Here is a 16,279-nt window from a genome sequence, read left to right as displayed (position 1 = left end):
AAGAATGAGATACTGGTTCCACCAAGTTTTTCTGTCCTCTTGAGGAAGGGCTTTTGGCAACATCTGTACCATGACCTGGCACCATCTATTAGGCAGTATGCATGTAGCAGAATATATTTCTGGTCTCCACTAAACCTTTGGCATTACGGCGGAATACGAAGAGAGTTACGTTATAGTGGCCCCATGAGATCGTTAGGTAGCCCAAAGAGCAATGTGTGAAGGACTGGTGGGAAGTGAGTGCAATTCAGGCAGATGAGATGTTTCTCTTCTGGCATTGTATCTCCTCACTGAACACAGCTACCATATGGAACCCTTTACATCTTCGTCTTTGCTACCGGTAGCAACTGTGGATGAGCATGTCTGCATTTGTTAGCTTGATCAGTTTACATGCCCCATGGGAACTGGCAAGGGATACTGATGGGTTGTTCACCCATCAGAATTAGCTGCCAGCTATCCCAGACATGCTGATGGATGGATGGGAGATACCAGATGAGAAATGACAGCTTACTGCTTCAGCAACGAGAAAAGATGAGAGCTGGAGAAAGTGGAGACTGATGGTGGGTGAGGGGAACAAGGTTGGGAACACGGGGATAAAATCATCTGAAGCCATCCTTCTCTGATTTCCTTTCCCTGTCCCTGCTTTCTTCCACCCCCTATTTTGTTCTGGTTCTGCACCACTGCAGTCAACAGGAATTTTGCAGCTTTACTAGGGCCAGGATTGAATCTTTGTCGGTCTCTTGCTTTCCATCTGTGTCATTTTTGTTTCTTCCCTTTCAGCATTTCCATACATTTGTCCACTGATCCACAGCTCAGCAAAGAGCGTAAAGAAAATATCGCTCTTTACTTCAGTCTGATGGGAAGTTCCAACTGCTCCTTGTCTTCCGAAGGCATAATGTGATTTGACATGAAGGCATGCCCATGTCTTCCCATATATTCTGAGCAGGAAGATTGATTGCTCTGCTTTATGACATGTAAACGGGAGAGCGACGCTGTGCGCCCAGGGTTGATGCCTGAAGCCCCGCCGGTAGGGCAGAGTGTTCCACTGACCTCCTTTCTTGGGTGAAGGGCAGGGAGAAATGTCACGGTGTCTGCCAAGAATATCCATCTTGTCAGCAGCATCCCCAGCACATATCTTGCTGTGCCTGACTGGTGCACGCTGTCACTGGCACATCTAACTTCATCTCGTGTCACAGGAGCTGGAGAAGAGGAGGAGCTGGCAGCAGTGAGAGCATAGGAAGCAAAGCAGTGTTTTTATTTTGGTGTTGAAAGTGTCAAAAGATAGACAAAGTGTTTAATTTTATAGCACCTGAAGTCCAAAAGATGCTTACAATGAAGGTTTTTTACTACTAAATGTAATCCAAGGCATGTATTTTATAAGATTGACCAAAATTAAAGTTTTCTTTGGGTTTCCAAATTTTTAATGAGCATTCTTTTAAATGAGAATTAACAGAGAAAACAAAACTTTATTTTCAAGCCAAACAAATTACAGCATCATCCAGTCTGAGAGAAAGAGGTAAAAGGAACAAATACTGTATAATGAAACCAACAGATATTTTTAAGGCTAATAATCTAACATATTACACGTACATTAGGAAAAATCATAGGAAGAAATCATAGCTCTAACAAAATTGATAAATTTTCCACTGATGATGGTGAAAAAGAAGAATGGATAATAATTTGTGGATTTTTTTTAAATAGCATTTAGCATATAGGAAGGAGGCCTGGACATTCTAGAAGGGAAAAATATTTCATATTGGAGGGGTGGGATAAAATATGACTTTATATTTGTGAGAGGCCACAAATGAGTGTCCTATTATGCACATAAACTTGTATTTTTGATTGAATAAAATGCATTGAGAGAGCACCTAGGGAAGCAAGTGCCTGCCCATAACTGTACATTGGGAACCAAATTTCTGTCTTACACACATCGCTAGGGTTGGCGAGTAACCCCACCAGACAGGTACGTTGAGATAGACATGTACAACAGAGTACATGAGAGCAGGATTTTACCCAGTGACCTAGCTGAGGGCAGTTTTCAGGCTGCTTTTCCATTTCCTTTTTGCTCCAAATTCAAGCTGGACGTTAGTCAGGCTGGATGTTTGCCACCTCTGTCTTATCAGAGATCTGTTTTGACTGTCTCTAAAGCTGTGCTGGAGGCATGAAAATTGTCCTCTATGTCCAGCGTATTTATGGCAACACTATGGGCCCAGAAAGGGGCTGTGGTGACAAATGCTTTTCTGACACTCAGAAAGTAAAGAAGTAGTTTTAATTGCCAGTGTTGGGAATAAATGCAGAATATATGCACCTAAACATTATCCTGCCTGAGAGATGCTGCTCAAAGCTACATGAGGTGGCTGACAGCTATGTATTTAGATTCCTGCATAGTACATTGCTTTTAACAGGCGCTGCAGTTTAAACCTACCTCAGCTCTGAACAGAGTTGGCTCACGGGCTCTTTCAGTGGTGAATAGACTAAATCTGTTCTTACAGGCTAATTGGCATATGTTCTGAATGACCTGTTTGGCTTTACCTGGATGGGGTCCTAAGCTCTGCTAGGACCCTGCTTCTGCCTCCACACCCAGCCTGGGTGCCCGAGAGTAGATCACACTCTGGGATCAGAGGTGAACGATTACAGCCAATGTCCCCGAGGCAGGCGCAGCCACGTCTCCATCAAGGTGAAACGTTCCTTGGTGTGTGTGGGAGGGGAAATCAAATGCAATTTCACTGATCAGATCCCACGTTTTCTCCCTGCCTCTGATACAATATTGCAATAGTCTTTTAGAAACTTCAGCCCAATGTTCAGCACAGTGGATGAGACTAACCCGTCTGTGAGAGGAGCTGCTTAATTTTAGCTACGTTTAATTCCATGACCATTCTGCAGAGGATAATCCCTTTGCTCCGCTCACTGAAGAACAGGGGGCAGGGAGCTCTGTTCCCCATCTCCTCTCACTTCGCAGGAAGAAATAGTTTCAAGTTACCATGGGAACTTTAATGGTCATTGCTACCTACAGATGAAAAGTCATATTAATAGAAATAAATGAGCTTAGAAGCAGACTAATGCAGCTATAGCCAAGAAACTGGTGGGAAGCAAAAAAGGGGAAGAAAGTAGCAAGAATAATTCTTTATATTGCTCAGATACATTTCCCTACACTCTGGAAGTCTGACTGAAGTTTTTACTGAATCCAAAGTGAACCCTTCTGTCATCTCGGGAGGGATTTGGTTTCTGGCAGGCAATTTAACATCCCTGCAATCCTAACCTCAGATACAGGCAATAGTTCTGTCCTCCTCCGACAGCTAGCTGTGGGCTGTGTAGCTCACATTCTGTAACTGTCAGGGAAAGAAATGATACACTGATGGGTTTATTTACATTTTTGTTGCTATTGATGTTAATTACCTGTATGACATCCCTTTTTCACCTCAGGAAATAACTAGACCCCCCCCCGACTCAAATACCTTCTTCCTAAATTTGTTTATACTGGGGAGGGCAGGGCTGTGTGTATTCAGCCTGGATTTGCAACCAAGTGACACTGTAACAAAAACATGTAGTTGGGGCTGTTATCACTGCAGTTATTTCCTACAGTGAAATAGGAGGTAAAAAACATTGCTGAGACTCCACCTGGAAAACTCAGTACAGCATTTAGGGAAGAGGAGTTCAAACTGGAACAGACCCACAAAAGGGTTACTGGGAGGACTGGGGAGTGGTGAATATTATCAAACAAGAGCAGACTAGAAAAGTTCAGTTTGTTTAGTCTAGCAAAATGAAGACTGAGAGGGGATATGGCTGTTTATACTTCCTTTTGGACAAATTAAAAGCATGGTGCTGCTCAAGTTTAAGGAAAACACTAGCACAAGAACAAATGGGTGTAAACTGTCTTTCATGGAGCCCTTTTATTCTGGGCTGTGTAGGAGGAGAGCTGCCAGCAAGCCGAGGGACATGGCCCTTCCCCTCTACTCAGCACTGGTGAGGCCCCATCTGCAGTACTGTGTCCAGTTCTGGGCTCCCCAGCAGAAGAAAGACTTGGGCTTACTGGAGTGAGACCAGTGCAGGGCGATGAAGATGATTAAGGGACAGGAACATCTCTCCTATGAAGAAAGGCTGAGAGAGCGGGGGCTGTTCAGCCTGGAGAAGAGAAGGCTCAGGGGGGATCTCATCAATGTATATAAATACCTGAAGGGAGGGTGCAAAGAGGACGGAGCCAGCCTCTTTACAGTGGTGCCCAGTAACAGAACGAGAGGCAGTGGGCACAAACTGGAAAACAGGAGGTTCCCTCTGAACATCAGGAAACATTTTTTCACTGTGAGGGTGACCGAGCACTGGCACAGCTTGCCTGGGGAGGTGGTGGAGGCTCCATCCTCAGAGATACTCAAAAGCCACATGGACATGGTCCTGGGCAACTGGCTCTAGGTGGCCCTGCTTGAGCAGGGGGGTTGGACCAGATGACCTCCAGAGGTCCCTGCCAACCTCAGCCCTTCTGTGACTCTGTCTTGGAACACGCTCAGGCTGGAAATGAGTTGACTTCCACCCCCAGAGGAATGAATGGCCTTTTACACAGAAGGCCAGAGGACTAAACCTAGCTAATTTTAAGAGTGAGCTTGATTGTATTAGATACCATGACAGCAGGGAACCTGTCCTGCCAACCCTACCAAACACATGCCACCATACAGTCTTTAAACATCACGGGTGATGATAATAGTTTATGGTAGTGGAAAGCGAAGGAAAAGGAAACAAGTTTTGTACTGTTAAAAAAGTAAGATCACAGTGTCCCAAGGGAACTGACATCACCTACCTGTGGTTAATATAACTATTAAGTTATGAAAAGGGATTGATGTTAAATTGGTAGAGATTTATAAATTTTTTTCCCCCTTTTCTAGTATATATTAGTAGAAATCAGATGCTTCTCCTAAGAAACAACAAACTGCCGCAGCTGGTTTGTAACATTATTTACAATTTAAATCAGTAGGCAGGCCCCAGCAAACTGAAGGAAAGGACAACCCTCCCATTATTCCCCCCACCCGGAAACCTCTCGCCCCTCTTCATCTTTATGATAAGGAATGTCTGGCATGCAAGCGTCACTCCAGCACACATCCCTGCAGTTCTCTTGTGACTATGAGTCCGAAATCGAGACTAAGGGCACTTGTGAGCAGGGAGCCAGTTCACAAACACTGTCCAGAGCATCACTAATTATTATGTATTTGCTAAGGGCAGGTGCGTGCCTTATCACAGGTAGAAAAAGTGAGTCTGTGGCCTCCAAGTCTCTTCATTTAGCAATCAGATACTACATGTAGTCTGTCTAACACAAAGCAATGCTCAGGCTCTGTTTTCAGAGGCGTGCTTTTTGCTCAGTAGGGATGAATGGGAAAGCTGTAAATATAAACAGCCTGATTAGAGGCAGCAGCCTCTTGGAACAAAAGTGCAGCATTCCTACTAACCCTTTTGCACGCAGTCACAGTCCCCTTGTTGGTTTACTTGCTGCTTTCAGAGAGAAGCTGAACTTTACTGGCTAGCTTGCGTGAGACTTGGAACTTGGGCTCTGCCCCTGGGAGGAGGAGGAGGGTGGGGAGGGAGGAGTGCATCCACCAAGCTTGCTTACTAAGTAAGCTGAGCTAGTAACCATGCTGGCCAAGCCAAAATTTCTCCTTACGCAATTATTTTTTAGTGATGCCTGCAAATACGTGCACTAGCCAAACATGCATTATCTTTCTGAAGTGTGGAGAAGAAAAGAAGCTCTTGCTTGAAATAGGTCAGAAAGGAGAACAGTACACACCGGGAAGTCAGCATGTAACGAAGCTGAGTGAGACAAAGCCTTGAGAGAGGAGGTGGAATTGCGTTTGTTAAAACATATGGAAGTCAGCTCAGCACAGATCTTGGATCCGTCTGCTGCTTACTGAAGTCAACAGGAAGATTCGCATTAAGTTCAACAGGTTTCATCAGTTCCTGTATAAGGCAGAAACCTGAAGGTGCTAATTAAGGTGCATAACAAGACTCGTGATCTTTTATTTAGAAAACAAAACACCCAATAATTCCCCCTCCCAGTTCTTCCCAGCCTGAAGAAGACATACCAAATATAATCATGTCATAATCAACAACAAAATTATCAGCAACAAATCATACTCTCATTTTCAGATTGAAGACTGTAAAATAGTGCAACCACTGGACATCCTTTGTTGTCATGTCACTTCAAGTTTCACCCTCCTTGATTCATGGCAAAAAGGCTTGCTCTTTACAAGTGAAAAAATTAGAGGAACAGATGACCGGTACATGCTTCCAAGCTTCTTGTAGTTTGTCTACACCAGCATTTGACAGGGAAACTCAGACCAGTTATAGGAGTCATCCACAAAATCCAATACAGGAGGACCTTTGGATCACTGGGACCAGTCTGCTGCTATTGCAGAGAACCACAAAAAAAGCCAGTGACTTGCAAGTTAGTGACTTCTGATTTAATTTTTTCCCACAGTCACTATTACAAACAGAGCTGCACAGGGGGAGCTGGAGTAGAAGGGTTCCTAGAACTGTTAGTCCACACACAGTTCAAATTGTACAGTCCTTCACCCTTTTCTCTCCTGTAATAAAGCTTGCACGCCTGTCTCCCAGCGCATTCCCTGCATGACTTAAGTCCTTTCCCACCATTCATATTATGATCTGAGGCTTCCTCCCTTTAATCTGACAGTAAAGATGAAAGGCTGCTTTAGAAAAGAAACATGGCAACACCAAAACATGGACAGAACCTCTGGGGGAATTAATCCTTCTTCTGAAACAAAAGCGGAGTGAACACACATACACACCACACAGTGTGACTAAACAATGGCTACTGAGAAATATAGCTCTGGAAGACACTTCAAGGGACTAACCCACCAACTGGGATGAATGGGTGAGGGCTGTGCAAAAGGCACAAATTGGAATAACATGGTTGAATCTCAGAAATCAAAAATGTAGGCTTATCGTCAAGAAAAAAGACTTGAGATTCAAGTTCAACACAAGTGAGAGGGTGAAAGTCCACTGCTCGATACAGATGTTTGAAAATAATTCAGTTGCATGGCTTTTATTTCTCCAGTGAAAGAGATACAAGAAAGAGAAGATTTCTTCTGCCTTCAAGGTACACTTTTTCTAAGTGGGCAGTTTTGGTTTTTATCTCAGTAACACTGACACTGTGGAAATATGAGAATAATAATATCAGCTGCATTTTAATGATAACACCATCCGAATACTGAACAGCTTTATGAACATCACAAAATAAATGATAAATAGGCCCCCAGCTCTAATCCTGGGCCTGGGGCAACTTCAATTTCACTTTGCCATACTACGTAAAAATCGATGCACTTTCCACCTGGTCTTTGAAAGCCAGCATTCCTCCATCTGAAATGAAACAAAAAGTGGCTAACTAACTACCCTGCAAGCTTAGAAATCCTTTTGCATAGTCTTCTTGGGACCTAGAACCTACAGTGAGTCTCTACCACAATGAAAACGTCATAACTTCCCTAAACTGCTGGCTAAGACCAATAACCTCCTCTTCAGGATCTGCAAGATCTGTTCTGGTATAAGGTCTCCACTGATGCCAGTCCAGAGTGAGTCTTGCCCCAGACTGCTGCTTACTGAGCAAACTGCACGTCCCAAAAGGGAGGTGTGGTACCGATCCACTTAGTCTGATGGACTGTTAGGAACCAGGCAAGGGTTCGGTATGTTACGAAGAAATAAATAAGAAAAGAAAATAATAAATGTTTTTCACAAAAGATTTCTGACATTGAAAGAAAGTCATAATTAGTTACAATATATTCTAAACATAGGTAGGGCTTTCAGCACATAAAAAAAACAAAGCAGCATTCCCAGAAACTGTCATAATAAAGTCTGCTGCAAAGACTTCTCCAGGGCAAACCTCTGCACTAGCCTGAACCTACCTGACTTCAAGCCCAGTCCTGCAGCATTTATTTATGTGGACAATTCCATTTGCAGTACTCATGACTGCACAGATAAACTATTTATGACAGAGCAAGCCTCAACTCAAACAAGTCACTTTAAGGAATAATAAGAATAGAAAAAGACTAATATACATATTTGAAATACTTCTGGCTCCATAATGTCATGCTGTAAGTTGAGTGGAAGTTGGTGCAGAACTCACTGAAGAGCCCTATTTCCTACTTAATTGAGGACAATGACAAGTAAGGGAGCCAGGGACATCCTTTTCATATGAAGACGATTATAAATTTTTAATACTTAATCTGTCTGACTCTTTTTGATAGATTTCTTACAAGGCATATCTTTAATGACATTATATTTCTTTTCACGTTAGCTCCTTAGTCTGTGATAGTAAAAGACACAATTGTTCTTTGTTTCTTATTTTCAGTACAGGTCAGTAGTTACCAAGTACTGGTTAATACTGGTTAAATTCCATAGTCCATATTATTCAGGAAATCATGCTAGGTGAGCATTAATACTTTCATATGGGTTTTATCTTTTATCTATTTATATTTGGAACAAAAAACAGTAAATAAGTTACTTCCTGTGATTATGTAAGTATGATGGTTCTTTCAAGATCATCTTCTTTGTCTTAGAAGTTTTAAAAGCAAGCTTTGGTAAAGGCCATCTTTTTTCCTTTCTTTTGGTTTTTTTTTGCATCTTCACAGTTTTCTCCAAATAAATGATTTCATTTTCCCAGCTATAATTTTATCTCTCTAATCCTATATCCTGCTTAAAATTGCCTCCCCTTTATTCATTACGAAGCATATAACTAGAGTATTTAAAATGGTTTACAGAATCTTCTGACTAGCAATATTTTCCTGATTTAAAAAACAATATATTCCATGAAAGCAGAATTTGTTCTCACCTCAACTCACTGCCCATATAGTGCTCACCTGTGAACAAAGAACAAAAATTGCCTACATTAAGAGGGATCTTTAGAAAAATGCTATATATGTATTTATTCAGTTATAGGGAGCATGCTTCCCTAAAATGCTTAGTTTGCTCCAAATCTTCATTTCCCACTGATTTTTGCTACAAATACAGAGCTGAAAGTAAGAGATAGCTCTCCTAAGGATTACTGTCTGAAAAGTGCCTAATTGTGGCTGGGAAATCTGTTCAAATGTAGATTATTCCCCTGCCAGAGGTCAATACGAATCAAGAGGCAACAGCTCTTATCGTCTTGCCCATTTCCCAGGCTGAAATGCTTCACCTCTTAAGAATGCACTCCCTTTACTGCAATGATGGGTGTGCTCTGTGCTCTGCCTTGGTGGAGTTCGCCCTCTGCTTAAGCCACAGACACCTTCCATTATTTTTTTCTACTTTTCAGAGTCAATCTCTTCTCCTCCTTTCTATCCTCAACATGAAATAACTTGATCACTGCAGTGGGGCTTTGCAGCAGTACACCTCCTTACAGAGCATTTCAAAACTCTGAAACCACACACCTTTGTGGAGCACGCTGGAAGCAATTATCTAGGAATACATTGTGGTTTAGAAAAGTATTAATTTCCAGTATTTGTAGGAAACACCAAAGGAATTAGTAACAAGAAGATCATCAGTAAAATGTCAAAACTTCTTCCAAAATCAGGAAGGCAACTCCCAGACAAGAGGATAATTAAACACAGACTCTCCCTGCTTTATTAAGGCACCAACCTTGTAGCGGGAAGTCCGAGATCTAGTCTCCAGTCTGCCAAAGGCTTCCCTTGATTCCCAGCTCTCCTGTCTGCAGCTGCAGGGCCAGGACATTTATATTGTGTTTGCCTCAAAGAGAGGTTGGAGCGCCAAGTTCAAAAATATCTGTAAATCTTTTGGAAAGCAGTGGTGAGAAAAAGGCGTAAGTGCAATGTATTACCTGCTCACTGAGATCCTCTCCGGTATTAGATAGCTTTGAAGCTGTCCAGGAGAATCAGACAGGTTATACTATGGAAGCACTCTAGAGAAAGCCTCTATGTTTATGTAACAGTATCAAATATAAACCCGTTATTATTAGCAGATTTAGTTGAGATAATGAAGTTGAAAATGCAGTGTGGAATGGAGGCATGGTCAATGCCCACTTCAACAGAGAAACACAGAACCGGTTAAGTATTCCTTCCCCCTGGACTGATATATGACCCGCAGCAGTATATGGTGAAGGGCAAAATGCTGAGTGGGTCTTTGGTTTAATGTATTTCAAGTTTAAAGATACAGGTTTTGTACATTTAGAATTTTTATATGCAGGTAATGATAATAATTCCCCATCGCATTCAGTAGCATAAAGAATTTGCTGAAGAGGACTCAAGCAGGCAGTACATGCTCTCAGCTCGTCTCCAGTGGGGCTGAGCCAACCTTCTGCCTGGCGATGGTTGGGCATTGCATGGAGAGGCAGACCGGTACCTTATTTCAGGTCTGCCTGGCCTGTTCCTCTTTACAGTCAGTGACTGCCTATGTGACATGATGAACTTTGAATTCTTTCAGTGATTTCAAACTCTGTACATACCTATTTCAGATGGTAATCTCTGCTTTGTTTCCAGAGCCACATTTGTGCCTTTGTGCTGGCTCTGCAGCCTTCATGTGAAATTAAAACAAGTAGGCAAGGTCAGGAGAAAGCCCCCCTATTTCTGGGGGCTATACATTCCACCTGGAAGATCCTCCGTTCAGATGGAAGCACTTTTGGACAGAGGCAGCCAAACCACGAGGGCCTGCTGCATCAGATGAGCTGGCAACTCAAACAGCAATTGTTGGGGCTGAGGCTGGACAGGGCTGATGAAGAAACTGCATGATAGACCTGACAAGAAGGTTACAAAAGGCAATGTCTTACGAGCCATTTCCCACCAGACTTTTCTAGAGCAGGACAGTGGATTCTATATAGAGGCTTCTGGTGTACTCATAGGGGAACTGAAGGTAACAAGGGGACAAAATTCTATTTAAAGTGTCTACGCAGGGGCTAGGCCTCAAGCACCTGCTGCTCTCTGAATGATCTGTCACTTCTCCTGAGATGTCTGAACAAAGTGTGAGGTTTAGAACTCATTTGCAAATTCTGTATATTTTTGCTTTAGTTATGTTATACTCCTATGGAGGCAAGTTGTGACTCACAGGTGACTTGTAAACTATAAGGATGGGCTTCTGAGAAGAGTCAGAAAAAAACCCCAAATGTTGAAGAGAAAGAAATGAAAGCAAATTTGTCCTGTGCAGGGTGCAACAGCACCATGGTCCCAGGGGAGAAAGCTGCTTTTTTACCTCTGTCAATCCTCCCAGAAAGGAAAGGTCTCCTGTATTTAAGGCCATCATTTTGATGGACCCTGCTCTATAAAACACTTAGTGGTTTGGGGGCTGGACACTACAGGAGGTCCCCTCTTCACCTGAAATCAGTCCATGTTAAAAAAATGCTATGGTGGTGGTACATGTATGCTTTGTGAAAATATAAACCTCAAACTGATGTGCACAGCAATGTGGCTGGAGGGAATGGACAGATGGTCAGACGGACAATGGCCAAAATGAAGTAAATTTTACCTTTTTTTTTTTTCTGTATTTCTTCTTTTTATTCATCAATCTGGAAAATTGATTACATTCTTTATCTAAAATTATTTTGTTCACAGGCAAACCAAAAAATATATATGTTACAGAACACAATTTCAATACATATTTCTGAAACTCCCCTGCCTCCTTTATTCCTAAACACTGTAAACATATCCTGGTATGTTTATATGCAACGATAGCAACCTGACATCAGTGCTTAAAAATAAACCAAATAGGAATGGCAGTGTATGTGTGTGCAATAGACATACCAATCTATAGTAGGGGCTGAAGAGGTGATATTAGGGGACTACTGTCCATTATATTTGTTTGGTTTTAACCCAAATTGTTAAAGCATGAGGTGCAGAGGGTTAGGCAAAGTTTAGTTCAGATTCTTTTTTTTTTAAATAAATGTAACAGTAATCATCGCTGAAGCGACTAGACACAGTCCCACGTCACTTTCTAGATGAAATGGCCACTGCTCTTTTCCAAAGGTAAGCACACCTCTAGCTATTGCCATTTTGAGCACATCCAGTCAGATCCCAAAAGCATCACCTACCTAATGATATCTGTTCAAGTATGGGCCCCTCGCCCTTTGCCATCCCTCTCTCAGAACACAAGTTTCTGTTCTGTTGAGAGCTGTGACTAAATTGTAACAGATTCACAGACGGACAGGAGCAGTACGCATCCCCTGGGCCTTTGAAAAGCAGATGGCATAAAGGTATCATCCTGAAGGCAACGGATATCTACAGTAGCTATAGGGGAAATGTGCCTATATGCATAAAGGAAGAGGCAAGAGTAAGTAAAAATGTCAATGGCTTTTTAGTTTGTTGTCAGCATAGCGGTGGATCTCTGTCTCCCGTTCTCTCTTAAATTCTCTTGCATGACAAAAGAAAGACGTCAGGTTTACTGCTGCATTTTCCCTTCCATGATAAAGAACTCAGAATTTTTAACATGTGGTTTTATACAGTTCTTTATGGCTTCTCAATTTAGGCACCTGTATCAAATGAATTAAGACAGAATGTAATGGTTTCTTTGATGCAGTGTTGTACAACACTAAGCGCCAAGCTTTATAGTAAAAGGAAAACAGATGCATTGTTCACAGAAAAAGGCTACATTTGCTTTCAGTAGCTAGGTAAAGCAGAGACTGCAGGAGGTGGCATACAGCAAGCCACGCAGAATAAAGGCACAAAGTTTATTTTGCTTACAAACCCGAACATCAGGTGATTTCTAGTCATATACCAAAGGAGATAGGAGCAGAGTGGGCAACAATGGGAGTTTTTGTAGATTTTAAAACAGCATGAGTCAAATACTTAAAAATCAGCGTTTCAGCTGCTGGGAAGTTGCATACATGGCAGTAGGCACTAGGAAATTTGCCTGTCCATGAGTTCAGTAGTAAAACCAAGCTCCTGGTACACACGAAGGTTTGAGGAGATAAAAGCTTGCAGCCCACGGTTCAGAGGAAGTACTATTGTGATAAACTATTAATTATGTATGAATACAGCACTGATGGTACTGCATGCATTTTGAAACACAGCAGCTCCCCAGAGAAGTGTCATCTAACGGTTTTTATATCCCTCCAAAGACAGATGTCTCCTTGGCACCCAGAAAGGAATATATAATCCAGGGGGCTGCTTCTCTGAGTAAATTCCCTTCCTGAGCCCTCAAGAGGGCCCCTGCTCAGGGCCATACACCTCCTACAGCAGAATAGCGAAGGAGTACTTCTGATACCACCAAAGGCACTTACTGTGTGGCCTGGCAGTAGAGAAGGCTGGAAAAGACCAAATGTGCAGGTCCACATATTTTTCAATACCAACAAATGACCCTACAACAACTTTAGCAGGGTATCTCCAAATAAAACAAGAAACCATCTACAGGGCAACCGTGACAGACAAATTGGGATTGTAACAGAAAAACCCATGATGACAAGATAGAAGGAGTTTTCACTACATTATTTCATATAGGAGTAAGCAAATCACACTTTATTGGCAGGTCACTGTTCAATTAACCTTTACAAATGGCTGCATTTAATAGATTCATTTTGTTTACATAAATGTTAACATAAGGCAGATTAATACATTGTCTGAATTAAGAGGGCTAAACTGCTCCAGCTTAAAGTAAGTATTTGGTAAATCACTGGTGCAGCAATACATGCAGTTATTAAATGCCCTAGAGTCAAACCAAAAGCCAGATTAAAAATTTACCAATAGAAAGATCGCCTGTGAATTTCAAATTACATTAGGTAATATTAATGATTTCAGTGACTAAATAAAAGAAATGACCCCAAAAGTTTTATGCTATTTTAACCCACTTGTCTCTAACTTTGATAGCATTTACATTTATATCTAACTTCCTTTTAATGCTGAACTACCTAAGTAATCATTTTAGCAGCAGGTAAATGTCTAAAAATGCAGCACTAACTTCTAGTGGGGGTGTGAAATCCTTCTCAAAATAATTCAGATATACCTTAATTTCCGCTGTGCAATAAGGCAACAGAACTCATGTCCCCAGTGAAACTGTCTTCAAGAAAATATAAACTGATCTATACCTGCTGTGTATTCACAATCAACAAAACCCCATTTGGAAGCTAGGAAAAACAAATGAGGCTTATAGCCCCCTTTCTCTATTATTTCTCACCAATATTTTAATTTTCAGTTGAATCTTGGGAGTTTGGGGTGCAAAAGTACCGTATTAATGACAAGACAGAGGCAGGCAGTATTGGAAACCTCCCAGTCATAGCTGTGTTCGCAGCACAGCCAACTCAATTTTATATATGCAGAAGTATTTGTGGTCTGAACACAAATACTTCAAGGAACTTTTAGGGAAAGCTGCCCATGCCGGTAACCACACCCCAAATTATCTCTAGGTAAACACACAGACTTGTACATTATACAGGAAGACCAGGTGCTCTAGTACAGCCCTAATAAAGGTGGGAATAAACTAGTACAGAGAAGAGTGCTCCCAGAAGTGCGTTTCCCCGGTATGGAAAGAATAGGCTTTGAGCATCAATTCACTTAACATAACTCACTCATCAGTGGTAGCTCCTCCATCGCAATGATCTTAGCTGGATTCAGGTGACCTTGAACTGAAGCTTCCATTTCTCCTATCATTTCATCAAGCCAGTCTCCCTTCTCGTGCCAAAATCCTGGAAACAGAAACTCTGTCACTCTCATGAGTGAATCTGTGCTTAACAAAGAATAATGAAAACTACGCTCTGGGAAACGTAAACAAACGATGCATCACTTTCTCTCCCAGGTGCCAGTCTTTGATTACTCAATTCCAAGCGTCCTCGTTATTACTTGTCAAAAAGCACCAAAAACGTTTGGCTGTCAAGGTACGGAACAGTTCTAAAATGCCAAATTATTTGTTTGTTTGATTCATTGTTGACTATGGCCTGCAACGGCCAGGTCTTCCTCTGCGGATAGGCAAAAAATTCGATGTAAGCTTTCCATGAAGCACAGCGCATTGCTCAAAGAGGGCAATTTCGCTTAACGTACAGCCCAAACAATGCTTCCTCCCTACACGCCTACTAACAGCAGAACTTTGCATGCTTTATGGCCAAAAGCAGCTTGAACCTACAGCAGTAAGCATCTAAACCCATTCAGGTGGAGCTATATATTTTTACTGAATGATCGCCACTGTCTAAAACGACAAGGGAATCGTTTGCCGTGCAAGTCAGTCCTACAGGATAAGAAAGCCCGTGGCTAATTAGAGGGTTAAAGATGGGAAACTCCTTGGGATTGCCTAAGCATATCACGGCCTGGCTACAGACATCCGTTACTATAACGCGACCCTCTTTGTCAAAGGCCACAGCCGTAGCATATATTCTGGAGGGGAAAACGAGGTTCAGACCGAAGCTATCCACCTGACCAACGAGATCCATCTCTGCACTGAATATCTTCACTCGGGTGCTGCCGCTGTTCAGCCCCTGAGCTTTCAGGTGCTCTATGACCGCGATAGCACCCGAGGTCTGGCAGACAGCAACCCCTCTTGGGCTGACGAGCTGAGACCGGATCATCCCACACTTCTTTAATCTCCCCATCTTGAAGTCGGCCGTCAAGCGGTAGAGAGCACCCGCCTCCGAGTCCGTCAGGATTACTTCGCCCTCGGGGGTGGCATCCAAGCCCCAGGGCAAACGGAAGCCTTCCCGGACAGCCAGGACCCCCCTTCCCTCAAAATCAAAGGCCTTCACGGAGCGGTCCCCGCCGTCGGTGACCACCACGTGCCCGTCCGACGTGACCGTCACGTCAAGCGGGTACTTGATGTCGTTGCCGGCGTCCCCCCGTTCCCCGAACCGCCACAGGCATCCCCCGCTCGGCCCGAAGACGTGGATCCTCTTCTTGCCGTCGTGTGCCACCGCCAGACGCCCCGACCTCCGGCAGGCCGCCACCCCGGTGGGGTTCACCAACGACCCCCAGCCCCCCAGGGACAGCCGGAGCCCCAGGCCCGCGGCGAGCGGCCCTTCGGCCCCTCCGCTCCTCCCCAAGGCCGAGGGGACGCCGCCACCGCCGGCGGCTGGGCCCAGCACCTCCAGCAGCTGCAGCAGCGGCAGGCAGTCGCTGGTCTCGGCGGCGCGGCAGGCCCGCCGGCAGAAAGGACACTCCAGCCCCCGGCTCCCCGAACCGCTCAGGGCCCCAACGCAAGCCTGGCAGAGGACGTGACCGCAGGGCAGGTTCCGAGGCCGCCGCTGCCCTCCGGGCCCGTACCGTTCGAAGCACACCCGGCACTCTAAAAGGCTCAGCTCCGCCTCGTTCTCCGCCGCCATTCCCCGTCGCGCTGAGGCGGGCTGAGGCGAACCGGGGGCGGAGCGGTGCTGCCGGGCGGGCGGGGGCTGGCG

At 43.6% G+C, this 16,279-nt stretch overlaps 1 protein-coding gene across 1 annotated transcript; it reads right to left on the bottom strand.

Annotated features, from left to right (window-relative positions):
* NHLRC1 (NHL repeat containing E3 ubiquitin protein ligase 1) lies at window positions 1-16,207 on the bottom strand. The gene is made up of 3 exons (XM_010573165.1): window positions 14,471-16,207; window positions 2,564-2,685; window positions 1-1,213 (listed from the first exon to the last, which is right to left on the bottom strand). The coding sequence occupies exon 1, from the start codon at window positions 16,205-16,207 to the stop codon at window positions 15,044-15,046; it is 1,164 nt and encodes a 387-aa protein (XP_010571467.1). The 3' UTR covers window positions 1-1,213; window positions 2,564-2,685; window positions 14,471-15,043.
* Between the last annotated feature and the right edge of the window lie 72 nt (window positions 16,208-16,279).

This window comes from Haliaeetus leucocephalus, unplaced genomic scaffold (genome assembly GCF_000737465.1).
Source record: "Haliaeetus leucocephalus isolate CR32 unplaced genomic scaffold, Haliaeetus_leucocephalus-4.0 Scaffold373, whole genome shotgun sequence".
In the NCBI taxonomy this organism is placed as follows: Eukaryota; Metazoa; Chordata; class Aves; order Accipitriformes; family Accipitridae; genus Haliaeetus; species Haliaeetus leucocephalus.
Note: the sequence above shows the minus strand (reverse complement) of the source record. Positions and strands in the feature narration are given on the sequence as shown.

Excerpts from the sequence above, each read along its gene's own strand:
- NHLRC1 (XM_010573165.1), bottom strand. The coding sequence starts at position 16,207 with ATGGCGGCGGAGAACGAGGCGGAGCTGAGCCTTTTAGAGTGCCGGGTG.